The sequence below is a fragment of the Cetorhinus maximus genome, chromosome 2 (assembly GCF_964194155.1).
Source record: "Cetorhinus maximus chromosome 2, sCetMax3.hap1.1, whole genome shotgun sequence".
Taxonomy (NCBI): domain Eukaryota; kingdom Metazoa; phylum Chordata; class Chondrichthyes; order Lamniformes; family Cetorhinidae; genus Cetorhinus; species Cetorhinus maximus.
The window spans coordinates 29,303,637-29,318,375 of NC_135880.1; the positions used below are offsets into that span (position 1 = coordinate 29,303,637).

At 43.7% G+C, this 14,739-nt stretch overlaps 1 protein-coding gene across 1 annotated transcript in view; it reads left to right on the forward strand.

Moving 5' to 3' along the window:
* LOC144692826 (organic cation/carnitine transporter 2-like) overlaps positions 1-14,739 on the forward strand; it is a 109,601-nt gene that overhangs the window by 71,253 nt on the left and 23,609 nt on the right. Inside the window, exon 6 of the mRNA XM_078561903.1 lies at positions 3,776-3,876. Coding sequence (XP_078418029.1) covers positions 3,776-3,876 — 101 coding nt within the window. The remainder of the gene's footprint in view (positions 1-3,775; positions 3,877-14,739) is intronic.

Below are 14,739 nucleotides of genomic sequence, written 5' to 3' on the forward strand. Positions count from 1 at the left end.
GCATTTGTTCTATATGGCAGGTTCTGGGGAATAGTTAGGGAAATTTGATCAGAGACAGCTAAGGAGCTAGCCCTCGTTTGGTGGGGCTGAATATCCTCTCTGTGCTATAATTTCTACGATTCTAAAATATTCAAAGTTGCTTCTTAAGCAGTCATCTTGAAATACTAAATTTAGTATTCTTTAAAATTTGTCACTTGGCAGTACAGAACTTGAGTATTGCTGAAAAAAGAGATATGCTGTCAAAGCCCTCAGGACAGATGCAAGAATGCCAAGTTTTTAAAGGAACATCAATTTATACTGCATGAGTAAAGGGGTACTGATTGGTTGACAAAATGGCCCTGATTGGTCAAGACGTTGCCATGGCAAATGCACCAGGAAGTTATTGTCCGCCATGCTTTTCGTTCATTCAAAAAAGGTGCAACGTCTGGACATATTCCTTTAGCCTGCAGAGGACAGGTCCCTGCATATGAATATATGTAGCTTCTAGCAAGCATAAGTGAGTTACATTGCGAGCCCAAATGATAATCTTGAATTGGTTGTCAGTGTAATTCTTAGCACACTCAGCATTGTTCAGCAAATGCTGCCCAGTTGCAGCATGACACCTAATTATAGGGCACATCAAGGCTATCCTGCAGGATAATGGCTACCCTGATCAGATCTAAGGCTGAGGCTGCCACTTTCGACCTGAAAAGTGCTCAGTCTACCTCAAATTACCCTGGAAGGGCAAAGTATCTCAAATATTTGAGCAACAGGTGAAGCTAGCCACTATGCACAAGTATTTTCCGCTAATAGGATGCTGCTGTTCAAGCCAAAAAGACATTCTGCCTACCACACAAATGAGTAACGTGGTATATGAATTTCAATGCCAGTGCGATGCCAGGTATATAGGATGGATATCCCTAAGACTGGCGGGTCGTATCGAACAACACGTGCCTTCAGTGTTCACAAAGGCAGAGTACTGACCGTACTCAACCAGCCCATGCTTTCAAAACTCAGAACATCATGTCAAATGTTAGATGTGATCCCGCAATGTGTGCTAAGAACCAATTTAACAACCAATTTAAAATGATCAGTTGGGCTCGCAATGTAGCACATTTATACTTGCGAGAAGCTACGTATGTTCACATGCAGGATCCTGTCCTCTGTAGGCAAAAGGAATATGCCAAGACATTGTATCTTTATTGAATAGACGAAAGCACGAAGGACAATAACCTCTTTGCATTAAATTTCATCTGCCACTTGTCAGTCCGTTCCACCAGCCTGTCTGTGTCCTCTTGAAGTCTATCGCTATTCTCCACACAGTTCATAACACTTACAATTTTATGCTATCTTAAAATCTTGAATTTGTGCCCCGTATACCAAAGTCTAGGTCATCAATATATATCATGAAAAGCATTGGTCCTAGTAACGATTCCTGGGGAACCCCAACTTCCTTCTGACTGAGTAATAACCATTCATCACTACTGTTTTGAGTCACTCAGCCAAATTTGTATCCATGCTGCCACTGTCCCTTTTATTCCATGAGCTTCAACTTTGTTCACAAGTCTGTTATGTGGTATTTTATCAAACACCTATGGAAGTCTATATACACCACATCAACTGCATTACTCTCATCAACCCTCTCTGTGACTTCATTGGAAAACTCAATCAAATTAGTGAAACACAATTTGCCCTTAACAAATCCTTGCTGGCTTTCCTTAATTAATCCATATTTGTCCAACTGAGAGTTAATTTTGTCCCAGATTATCATATTTTTAAGTTTTCCCAGCACCAAGTATAAACTGACCGGTCTGTAGTTGCAGAACGCATCCTTACACCTGTTTTGAACAACAGTATGACATTTGTAATTCTCCCATCCTCTGGCACCACCCCTGTATTTATGGAGGATTGGAAGATTATGGTCAGTGCCTCTGAAATTTCCACTGTTACTTTGCTCAGTATCCTTGGATATATCTGATCCGGTCCTCGTGTCTTAGTGTAATGGTACGTCGTTGTTCGTTAGCTCTAACCAAATATATTCTGTTGTTAACTCCTCTAGGACATCCTGTCTCCACAGCACTGTAATATTCTCCTTAATCAATACTGCCCTCCTCCTTTCTTTTCTTCCATAACCTTCCTGAACACCTGGTATCCAGTCCTGCCCTTTTTTGACACAGGTGACCATTATCGCCACAACAGGGAGGCGGTGGCATAGCGGTATTGTCACTGGACTAGTATTCCAGAGACCCAGGGTAATGCTCTGGGGTCCAGGGTTCAAATCCCACCACATCAGATGGTGAAATTTGAATTATGGAATTAAAAGTCTGATGACGACCATGAAACCATTGCTAATTGTTGTAAAACCCATCTGGTTCACTAATGCCCTTTAGGGAAGGAAACCTGCTGTCCTTATCTGGCCTACAGCAATGTGGTTGACTCTTAAATGCCCTCTGAACAAAGGCAATTACGGATGGGCAATAAATGCTGGCCTAGCCAGTGACATCCAATAAATTAAAAAATATCATATTGCTACTTGCGTCTGCAGTTCACAAGTCATATTTACCACGTTCCACTCATTCACATCTTTCAGACCTTGTTATCTACACTGACCCTACCTAATACCTTGCTACATCATACTCTAGTGCCACCTCTCTCTCCCAGTTCTTAAGCACCTTGTTTTTTTTTTGCTCTCTCTAATGTTATCTCCTGGTTCCCAATCCCTGTCATGTCAGTTTAAACCTTCCTCAATAACACAAACAAATCGCCCTGCAAGGACGTTGGTCATGGCCCTGCCTAGGTGCAATCAATCCGGCCTGTATAGGTCCTATTTTTCTTGAAGTGGCCCCAATGACCCAGGAACCTAAAGGCCTCCCTCCTGCACCATCTCTCCAGTCATGCATTCTTCTACTTTATCTTCCTATTTCTATACTCATTAGCACGTGGTGCTGGAAGTAATCCGGAGACTGCTACCTCTGTCTTTTTCCTAATTCCCTAGCCTTTTTATATCTGGGCACCGTACTTTAGGAAGGATGCAGAGAGATCAGAGTAGATGTACGATAATGGTTCCAGGGATGAAGAACTTCAGTCACCTGGATAGATTGGCAAAGCTGGGGCTGTTCTCCTCAAAGGAAAGAAGACTGAGGAGAAACTCAAAATCATGATGAATCTGGGCAGAGTAAATGGAGGGGGTTGGTGTGGTAGAGGGTGGTGGGGGAGGGCAGGGGTAAACTATTCCCATTGGCAGAGGGGTTGAAAACCAGAGGACATTGACTTAAGACGATTGGCAAAAGAATCAACAGCCACATGAGGAAAAACTTCTTTACACAGCAAATGGTTAGGATCTGGAATGCACTGCCTGAGAGTGTGGAGGAGGCTGATTCAATCGTGGCTTTCAAAAGAGACTTGGATCATCATCTGAAAAGAAAAGATTTACAGAGTTACGGGGAGAAGGTGGGGAGTGGGACTAAGTTAGTTTGTCTTGCAGAGGGCCAGCACAGACTTGACAGACAAAATAGCCTCATTTTCTGTTGTAACTATTCTCTGATTCTATAAAGTGCTATGTGCTCAGTAGATTAAGGAATAGTTTTATACCCTATTATCACCCACCCTTTACAAACTTTGATAGGCATAGGACATAGTTCTGTCAACTGAGATCAATGCAATATTTTCAATACTTTTGGTAAGAAAGGAAATATTTTACTTAAAATGTGGTGCTTCCAATTGAGAATCGTCCACTATACTGGGACTTGTATACAATGCAAGCATTGAAAATTCATTTTTTTATGCTTTCTTTTAGCTTCTGAATTCCACAGTTGGGCAAGACCAACCACACAGCTTCTTGGATTTGGTTAGAACTTCAAATATACGGAATATCACAATTCTGTCTTTCCTTGTGTGGTGAGTAGAGAATGTATCAAGCAAAGAGCTCTCACCAAAATAATTAAATTCAAGATTGTGGCAGTTCGTTATATGTATGGTTGTGGTGTTTAGCAAAATCTATATGGAACCATATTTGGTATTTCACGTGTAAAAGTATGTTAATGACACTTATTGAGGAGCCATTAATGTTGCAAATTGAGATTCTTACTGCTGTCGCTAAGTTAAACCATTTAGTAGAATGTCTGGTGAAATGATTCAAATTGGCCACCCTTGAAGGTAAGTGGACAGCTTTACTTAATTTCTGGACCTCTTGCAATAAAAGCCAAAATAAAACACGTATGGCAGGCCCATTTCTTTGAAAGTGAATTGTTTGCATTATTTTAGTGAAGCAGTGCATTAATTGAAAAAAAAACTTCACTTTAGGAAGCAAAATGGTGGCACATGCAAAGGCAGAAGTACCAGAGGCGACAGGAGTGAAAACTTACACAGCGAGTGGTTAGGATTTGGAATGCACTGTCTGATAAGTTGGATACAGATTCAATTGTAACCTCCAAAAGAGAATTGGATAAATACTTGAAAGAGAAAAAAATTTCACGATCTGGGGAATGATCGGACAAACAGGACTGCCCCTTTAAAGAGCTGGTGCAGTACTGCACTATGCTAATTTATGATTCTAACAGAGAGCCATTAAAAATTCTGCAGAATTGAAGCAGTATAATTTTTAAAAATCAGGGAATAATTTAGAAATGCAGAAACTTGCAAAAACACAACATGCTTTTACAAACAATGGCTCAATGTGTGATAGCATACAATGTAAAGAAACATAGCCATCAGTGTGATAGCCCTATAACCTATACAATAACTTGTTGCCTCAAAAATATATTTATTCAGTCAGAAAAATGAATGATTTTTGAGGAATTCAGCCTTCTAGATGATGAAAACAACATATTCTGAGTGTTCCTGACTCTGGTAAGTTTACTCTTCTTTTATTTATAAGTTTATTCTAAAGTAAGAAATAACATTGTTGCATTTTCACTGTTTACTAAAATTTGCCAGTTATAATTACTGAAACCTTACGGTATCGTGCAAAGTCAACTAATGAAAATATTCTTTTATAGGTTCACCTCAGCATTGTTCCAAGTTTCTGATACCATTCTGAATCGAGGGTGGGCAAACAAAATGATGAAACATCCAGGAGAAGCATAGCACAACTCCAGGAAATAATGAGCCATGCATCGTGTTGTCAGGAAGAATTTCAGATCTATGAAGAGATCTTCTGCAAATGGACTTCCAAAAGTGCCAGAGAAACTGACAGATCGGCCAAAGAAATAAAGTCAAAAATTGTTAGGGATACTCCAGGAGCTGTGCTACCTCCTGATCATCTCACTGCCAGCATATTGGAGTAATTTATTGACCAGATCTATCAGTCCTTCAAGGCAAATCATGTCTGATGAACTTGATTGAATTATTTGATGAAGTAATAGAAAAGGTTGATCAATGTAATGCAGTTGATATTGTAGACTTTTGGAAGGCATGTAACAAAGTGCCACACAGGAGGCTTATTAATAAGATGGCAACCGTTGGAATGAAGGGGAAAGTGGTGATATGGATACAAGATTGGGCCAGTAATAGGAAGCAAATGATGGGGGATGGATGTTTTTCAGACAGGGAGGTTGTTTGCAGGGTCATTTTGGGACCATTACTCTTTATAATTTTTATAAACCAACTTTGATTCAGATGTAAGGAGCAGCATTATAAAGTTTGCATATGATACAAAACTTGGCAATGCAGTAGTTGGAATGAGGATATTTGTAGGCTTCACAATAACAGAATGGTGAAATGGGCAGAAGATTTACAGAACGAGTTCATTGCAGAGATGTGTGAAATGATGCACTTTGAGAGAACTAATATGGAAAGACAGTATGCTATAAATGGCACAATTTTGAAAAGTGCTGATGAGTAGAGACACCTTGGTGTCCATATACGCAAACCCTTAAAGGCAGCAGCGCAAGTTAATGTTGTAATTAAAAAGCGTGCAGGTTACTTGAGTTTATAAATAGAGAAATTGAATATAAAACTAAAGAAATCCTGCTAGAACTTTATAAATCACTGGTTAAGCCTCAACAGAGATATTGTAATTTTGACCAACACATTTCAGGAGAGATAGAATTCCATGGAATAAAAGGAACGGTGGCAGCATGGATACACAGTTGGCTAAGTGATGAACAATTGTTTTCAGACTGGAGAAAGACATATTATGGGGATGCCCAAGGCTCAGTGTTAGGACCACTGCTTTTCTTGATCCATGTGAATGACATAAACTTCTGCTTCCTTTAGTTATGTCAGAATCATTGGCTAATATCCGTATTCCACCAACATTTATATTGGTATTACTAGCTAAACCAGAATTCTTTCAGGAGGTAACAAGCAGGATAGATAAAGGGGAACCAGTAGATGTAATATATTTGGATTCCCAAAAGGCATTCGATAAGGTACCACACATAAGGCTACTTAATAAGAGCCCCTGGTGTTAGGGGTAGTATTTTAGCATGGATAGAGGATTGGCTGACTAATAGAAAACAGAGAGTTGGGATAAGGGGGCATTTTCAGGATGACAACCTGTAATGAGTCGAGTGCCACAGGAATCAGTGCTGGGGCCTCAATTATTTACAATGTATATGAATGACTTAGATGAGGGAAGTGAATGTACTATTGCCAGGTTTGTGGATGACACAAAAGTAGGTGAGAAGGCAAGTGGTGAGGACACAAAGAGTCTACAGAGGGATATAGACAGGTTAAGTGAGTGGGCAAAAAGTTGGCAGATGGAATATAATGTGGTAAATGATGAGGTTATGCACATTGACAGGAAGATTAGAGGAGCTGAATATTATTTAAATAGAGAAAGATTGCAGAAGGCTGCAGCACATAGGGATTTGGGAGTCCTTGTGCATGAATTCCAAAAGTTAATCCCAAAATGGAAGGATCATCAACAGTGCTAGCAAGCAGCACTTGCTTAGCAATAACCTGCTCGCTGATGCACAGTTTGGGTTCCGCCAGGGCCATGCAGCTCCTGACCTCATTACAGCCTTGGTTCAAACATGGACAAAGGAGCTGAACTCCAGAGGTGAGGTGAGCGTGACTGCCCTTGACATCAAGGCCACATTTGACCGAGTGTGGCATCGAGGAGCCCTAGCAAAACTGGAGTCAATGGGAATCAGAGGGAAAAGCCTCCACTGGTTGGAGTCATACCTAGCACAAAGGAAGGGTTGTGGTTGTTGGAGGTCAGTCATCTCAGCTCCAGGACATCACTGCAGGGGTTCCTCAAGGTTGTGTCCTGGGCCCAACCATCTTCAGCTGCTTCATCCATGACCTTCCTTCCATCATAACATCAGAAGTAGGGAGGTTTGCTGATGATTGCACAATGTTTAGCACCATTCATGACTCCTCAGATTCTGAAGCAGTCCATGTTCAAATTCAGCAATACCTGGGCAATATCGAGCCTTGAGCTGACAAGTGGCAAGTAACATTCGCGCCACACGAGTGTCAGGCAATGACCATCTCCAACAAGAGAGAATCCAACCATCGTCCCTTGATGTTCAATGGCATTACCATCACTGAATCCCCCACTGTCAACATCCTGGGGGTTACCATTGACCAGAAACTGAACTGGACTAGCCATATAAATACAAGAGCAGGCCAGAGGCTAGGAATTGTGCGATGAGTAGGGTGCGCATGCGTGCGGGGGGTTCGGGGCGGGTTTTGAATCCCGGGTGAAGATGGCGGCGGCGCCGTGAGTTGGAGGAGGCTGCGGGGAGAGAGAGCAATTCCCAGGGAATGGGGGTGGGGGGGAATCAGAGCTGGCCGGATTCGGAGAGCAGCAGGAGCAGATTTGAGTTATAGATAACATTAAAGGCTATGGGCCAAGTGCTGGTAAATGGGATTAGGTAGGTAAGTCAGGTGTTTCTCACGTGTCAGTGCAGACTCGATGGGCCGAAGGGCCACTTCTGCACTGTGATTCTGTGATTCTATGAGTAACCCTTCTCCTGACTCCCCAAAGCCTGTCCACCATCTACAAGGCACAAGCCAGGAGTGTGATGGAATATGCCCCACTTGCCTGGATGAGTGCAGCTCCCACAATACTCAAGAAGTTTGACACCATCCAGGACAAAGCAGCCAACTTGATTGGCACCACATCCAGAAACATTCACTCCCTCCACCACCGACGCACAGTGGCAGTAGTGTGTACCCTCTACAAGATGCACTACAGGAATTCACCAAGGCTCCTTCGACAGCACCTTACAAACCTACGACCACTACCATCTAGAAGGACAAGGGCAGCGGATAAATGGGAACACTACCACCTGGAATTTCCCCTCCAAGTCACTCACCATCCTGACTTGGAAATATATTGCTGTTCCTTCACTGTTGCTGGGTCAAAATCCTGGAACTCCCTTCCTAACAGCACTGTGGTTGTACCTACACCACATGGACTGCAGCAGTTCAAGAAGGCAGCTCACCACCACCTTCTCAAGGGGAACTAGGGATGAGCAATAAATGCTGGCCCAGCCAGTGAAGCCCACATCCCATGAATGAATAATTTAAAAAAAGCTAACATACAAGTTCAACAGGTAATAGGGAAGGTAAATGGAATTTTGGCCTTTATTTCAAAGGGAATGGAGTATGAAATAGGGAAGTATTGCTCAAACTATACAAAGTACTAGTTAGACGATACCTAGAATACTGTGAACAATTTTGGTACCCTCAACTAAGGAAAGATATACTGGCATTGGAGGCAGCCCAGAGAAGGTTCACTAGGTTGATCCCGGGTATGGAGGGATTTTCTTCTGAGGAGAGGTTGAGTAGGTTGGGCCTGTGCTCATTGGAGTTTAGAAGAATGAGAGGCGACCTTATTGAAACATATAAGATTCTTAGGGGGCTTGACAGGGGAGTTGCTGAGAGATTGTTTCCCATTGTGGGAGAGTCTAGGACCAGAGGGCATAATCTCAGAGTAAGGGGATGCCCATTTAAAACAGAGATGAGGAGGAATTTCTTCTCTCAGATGGTAGTCAATCTGTGAAATTCTTTACCGCAGAGGGCTGTTGAGGCTGGGTTGTTAAGTATATTCAAGGCTGAGATAGACGATTAGTAAGGGAATCAAGGGTTATGGGGACAAGGCAGGAAAGTGGATTGAGGATTATCAGATCAGCCATGGTCTCATTAAATGGTGGAGCAGACCCGATGGGCCGAATGGCCTACTCCTGCTCCTATGTCTTATGGTCTATGGTCTAATGACCTGCTGAGATGGCAGTCCTGATGTTGAAAACTTTTAAATAGAAATAATATAAAGATGGGTCTTGAAGATTTCAAGTGTTGGGGCTGTGACTATTTCCTTTGGCTGCTTGTGGGATTACCCTTAGGAAGAAAGATTGTTGATACATTGTTTTGGACACTTGTGGTCAAAGTAGTTGATGTATGGGGCTTTACAGGGTAGATGCTGAGAGGATGTTTCCTCTTGTGGGGAATCTAGAACTAGAGGGGACAGCTTAAAAATAAGGGTTTCCCATTTAAGACCGAGCTGAGGAGGATTTTTTTCTCTCAGAGGCCGTTAGTCTTTGGAATTCTCTTCCACTGAGAGGAGTGGAGGCTGGCTCATTGAATATGTTCAAGGCTGAGTGATTGACACGGGAGTTAAGGGTTACTGGGGACAGGCAGGGAAGTAGAGTTAAAGCCAAGAACAGATCAGCTGTGATCTTATCAAATGGTGGAACAGGTTTGATGGGCCAAATGGTCTACTCCTGCTCCTATTTCTTATGATCTTATTTTCCATTCAGTTAATATTGTTACTTCAACTTCGCATATTTTGGAGGATTGTAAAAATTCTCTTACTTTGTTGTCATTTGTTCCTTAGTGACTTTTCAAAAACATGCCAAAGAGTCAGTATCCTTGTAAATTTATTACCACTCACAAATTCATGGATGCTTGCTTTGAAAAGAATAGATGATAAAAGGCAGGTAAACAAACTCTACTTAATGCTCTAAGGCTTAATTAATCAAGAGTCCAGTACTAGATATGCTTGATGTGCTTTCTAAATATATCCATGATGTATTTTCCTAAATCTTTTAGACATTTCTATTGTTAGAACTCCCAGTACCACTTCACCCTTTGAAATTAAATGTGCCAGATCCCATCAGTGAGCAGTGTTGCCTGGTTAATGATCAACTGCACCCAGCAACACTGTGGATCCGCCTGGCTCTTACTGTCTCTGCTGCCCAAGGGTCAGCACTGTTCCAGCCTCCCATCACCAGACTATCTTCAAACCATCCTGAGTTGAAAGAATCTCCAGTTCTCTGCCGCCCCCCCCCACGAAGGAGGTTTGCTCCTAATTGGTTACTGGTTTGTGGACTGGCTAGGAAGAATGCAGATTGCTCCTGGAAAATGAGTGTCTGTCTGGATACCAGGTGGCCGCATAATGTCCACAAGCAAGTTACATACCAAGCCTCAGATTTTACTCATCATGTCAACCACATGGTAGATATCTGCATGGTAAAAGCACTACTATCGGACAGCTTGCAACATACCAGCTACCTTGCTGCTTTAAGTGGCTAAGTTTTTAATGCTGTTTATCTCATGTTAAAAGTGCATGTGTATATGGGCATCATTAGCAAGGGCACCATTTACTGACCATCCACAGTAGCCCTTGAGAAGATGATGATGAGCTGCCTTCTTCGGCCATTTCAATCAATGTGAAAGTGCTCCCAAACTGCAGTTTTATAAGAAGTTCTGTGATATTGACCCAATGTCCATGAAAAAATGCCGATATCTGTCTAAATCGGTGCTTTTGGAGGAGAAAATAGAGGTGACGGTGTTACATATCACCAGCTGCTTAATCCAGGTCTTCAGCTGATGTGCTTTGGAAAAGAACTGTACTCCTGATAACTTACCCCCCCAGTGATAGGCCGGTGAAAATCACCAGCTTTTTCTGCAAACATTCACCTCCTTGGACCTTGCACCTGTGATGAGTAAAGTTCTTTAATTATATGCCCAAGATCCCTGATGCAGAAAGGAAAACTGTATTGTTAACATCTTGTACACCGGAAATGTTGTCAGTGGTCAGAGGGGGGAGCCAGTTGGTTGGAGAGGTAATCGGGGGTGGGGGTGTAGTCAGGGGGTCATGGGCTAATCAGTTGGTCGGCGGGGGTGGGTAGTTGGGCGTGAAGGGGAGGTTGGGGGGTTAGAGGTAATTGGGTGGTCGGGGGGGGGTAACTGTAGGGTGTCAGGGGGTAGTCAGTTGGTCAGGGGTTGTGGGGGGGGTGAAGGGGGTTTGGGAAGTGGGGTGTAGTCGGGTGGTTGGTGGGGTAGTCAGGGGTGGGGGCTAGTCAGAGGTTGGGAGTACTCGGGCGGTGGGGGGTAGTTGGAGGTTGTGGGTTAGTCGAGGACTGGGGTAGTTGGGTGGTGGGGGTGTTGAGGAGTAGTTGGGGGAGGGGCGGGTCAGAGGGTGAGGGGTAGTCAGGGTGTAGATGGGTGGTCAGGGGTGTGTTGTCGGGGGTTTGAGTTAGAAATGGTTTTAATCCATCCTGCGTAATTACCCTACTAAGAGAGTCGGGATGATCAGAGTCTCCGACTTTAAATCAGAGTTTTGGAAGGTTCCAGGCACAGTTAAAACTTTCCGGGCAATTCCCGTGCAGTCCTTGTCTGGAGACTTCCAAGGGGTCCCCCCCCAGCGAATCTTCTGGACTACCTCTGGGGTACGACCCTCTAGGGAACAGAAGATCTGGGCCAAGGTTTCCAACAATCCTCCTCCGTAGTTACATAGGGTAATTGGGAAACCCTTGAGGAAATTTCCTTCTTATGCTACATAGGCAATAACATCAGTGTCATTGACAGACTGGTTGAATCAGTAAAACTCCATTTTTTATTAAATGGTGCTGTGGGATTTTTACAGGTGCTCTGAAGATTGAATTTAACAACCCTGCCATTGTTCTGTGAGAACTCACTTTCTATGTAAATTCCTTATGTATTATGCATTTAAATTTTCAAGCTGAGGATACGTAACAAAATAACATTAAAGACGCAAAAGTCGCTGGTGCTATTGTAATAGGGAAAAGCATCTTCTTGCTGTTTTCACTGTACCCTGACACACCCCCGAGTTCTGAGGTCATTTAACTAATTGGGGCTGGCACCCTAAACAGGTGCCCATCACTGGGAGACAACAGAACATGGAGCAGCACTCTTCAAGAGAGGGAACCTGAAGCCTAGATTGGCATCGCGGTCCAAAGCCTTCTACCTTCCCCTCAAGGAACAGAGGAGACAACTAGTAACAGTAAACCACTGCTTTTTCCCATTCTGCTGGGGCCATCTTAAGACCCAAAATGGAAACTTCTGCTGCTCGCAATGGATACTTGTGCATAATTTTTAAAGAAGCCTGGGAACACCGCTGGAATGTGGCCATGATTCTAAGATGGTTGGCTGAAGCTTGGAGCACAGTTTGTTGTGCAGTGGAAATGGTTTGGAAAGTCAACGGTTTCAGGTTGCGCTCCAACTTAGTATTTCCCTATCATCACGATAATTAAGCTGAAAATGAATTATTTACGTTGCATAATTTTTGTATTTAGCAGAACTGGAGGGAGGGAGAGGCAGTGGGAAGAGTAATGGGCTAGGCTTCACTTAAAGATTTGTGATATTCCCCAAATAATTTGTCTCTGAAAGACAAATATCTAACCTCCTGTCTAACCCTGACCCTCTTCCTTTCTTAATACTTTTTCTAAAGATTTAAAAAAAGCAAAAAGGTCCAATGGTCATGTCGTTGGGTGGAATTTAATGCCATTCCCCGTGGTGAGTTTGGTGGTGGGGGTCATTTAATCAGGTGAGAGGTTGGGGTTTGGGGCGCCCCCAGTCAAACTGTTCCACCAGCTACAACACTGGCATCTACCCGAAAAATTGCCCAGCTATGTCCTGTACACAAAAAGCAGGACAAATCCAACCCACCAATTACCAGTCTACTCTCGGCCATCAGTAAAGTAATTGAAGGGGTCGCCAACAGTGCTATCAAGTGGCACTTGCTTAGCAATAACCTGCTCACTGACAACCCAGTTCAGGTTCTGCCAGGTCCACTCAGCTCCTGACCTCACTACAGCCTTGGTTCAAACATGGACAAACGAGCTGAACTCCCGAGGTAAGGTGAGAGTGACTGCCCTTGACACCAAGGCTGCATTTGACCAAGTCTGGCATCAAGGAGCATGAGCAAAACCGGAGTCAATGGGAACCGGGGCAAAACTCTCCACTGGTTAGAGTCATACCTAGCACAAAGAAAGGTGGTTACGGTTGTTGGAGGTCAGTTACCTCAGCTCCAGGACATTACCGCAGGAGTTCCTCAGGGTAGTGCCCTCCGTCCAACCATCTTCAGCCGCTTCATCAATGACCTTCCTTCCATCATAACGTCAGAAGTGGGGATGTTCGCTTATGATTTCATAATGTTCAGCACTATTCACGACTCCTTAGATACTGAAGCAGTCCATGTCCAAATACAACAAGACCTGGACAATATCCAGGCTTTGCTGACAAGTGGCAAGTAGCATTCATGCCACACTTCACAAGTGTCAGGCAATGACTACCTCCAACAAGAGAGAATCTGACCATCGTCTCTTGACATTCAGTGACATTACCATCACTGAATTCCCCACTATCAACATCCTAGGGGTCACCATTAACCAGAAACCGAACTGGGCTAGCCACATAAATACTTGGCTACAAGAGCAGGAATCCTGCAACAGGTAACTCACCTCCTGACTCCCCAAAGCCACTCCACCATCTACAAGGCACAAGTCAGGAGTGTGATGGAATACTCCCCACTTGCCTGGATGAATGCAGCTCCCACAACACTCGATAAGGTTGATATCATCCAGGACAAAGCAGCCCGCGTGATTGTCACCACATCCACAAACATTCACTCCCTCCACCACTGATGCACAGTGGCAACAGTGTGTACCATCTACAAGATACACTGCAGCAACTCACCAAGGTTCCTTAGATAGCACCTTCCAAACCCATGACCACTACCATCTAGGAGGACAAGGGCAGCAGACATGTGGGAACAACACCACCCCTCGCTTACCATCCTGACTTGGAAATATTAAACACCCATTCCTTCACTGGCGCTGGGTCAAAATCCTGGAACTCCCTTCCTAACAGCACTGTGGGTGTACCTACACCACATGGACTGCAGCGGTTCAAGAAGGCAGCTCACCACCACCTTCTCAAGGGCAATTTGGGATCGGCAATAAATGCTGGCCCAGCCAGCGAAGCCCACATCCCGTGAATGAATTAAAAAAAAGTAAGCTATATCTGCTTATTAAGGGTGTTACTATTGCTAGTTTCTGGCAGAGCAGTTGGAAGAAGAAGATTTGCACCACTAGCCTCAGCAACCCGCACGGGTAGAAGTTGAGCCTATCCCAAGACAGCAGGTGAGGGGTGCTGCTCATTGGAGACCGTACCCTGCACACAATCTATATCGGTTGAGTGTTAGTTTCTTGGATGTATCCAAGATGCAGTGCATCAGGAGGCTCCACTTTCTTCCACAGCTCTTAATGTATTTGCCAAAGGCTCCTTCCAGTCTCTACAGAAGATTTCTCCCACCATCTCCCAGTCTGTAGTACACAAACGTATTGAGAAGGTTTGCCAGATCTAACTAATACATCACTTTCTCCATTGACACCAATAGACAACTGGACTAAGCTTGGAAGTTTGCAGCAGTGGCTGGCTTCCGTTACATCCAACGTGATAGTAACTGCACGTGTGTTGCCAATGGAGCACCAGAACACCAGCATTTGAGAAAATGAATGGCTACCATTCAATCAATGCACACCCAGCCTCCAATCAAAGGAA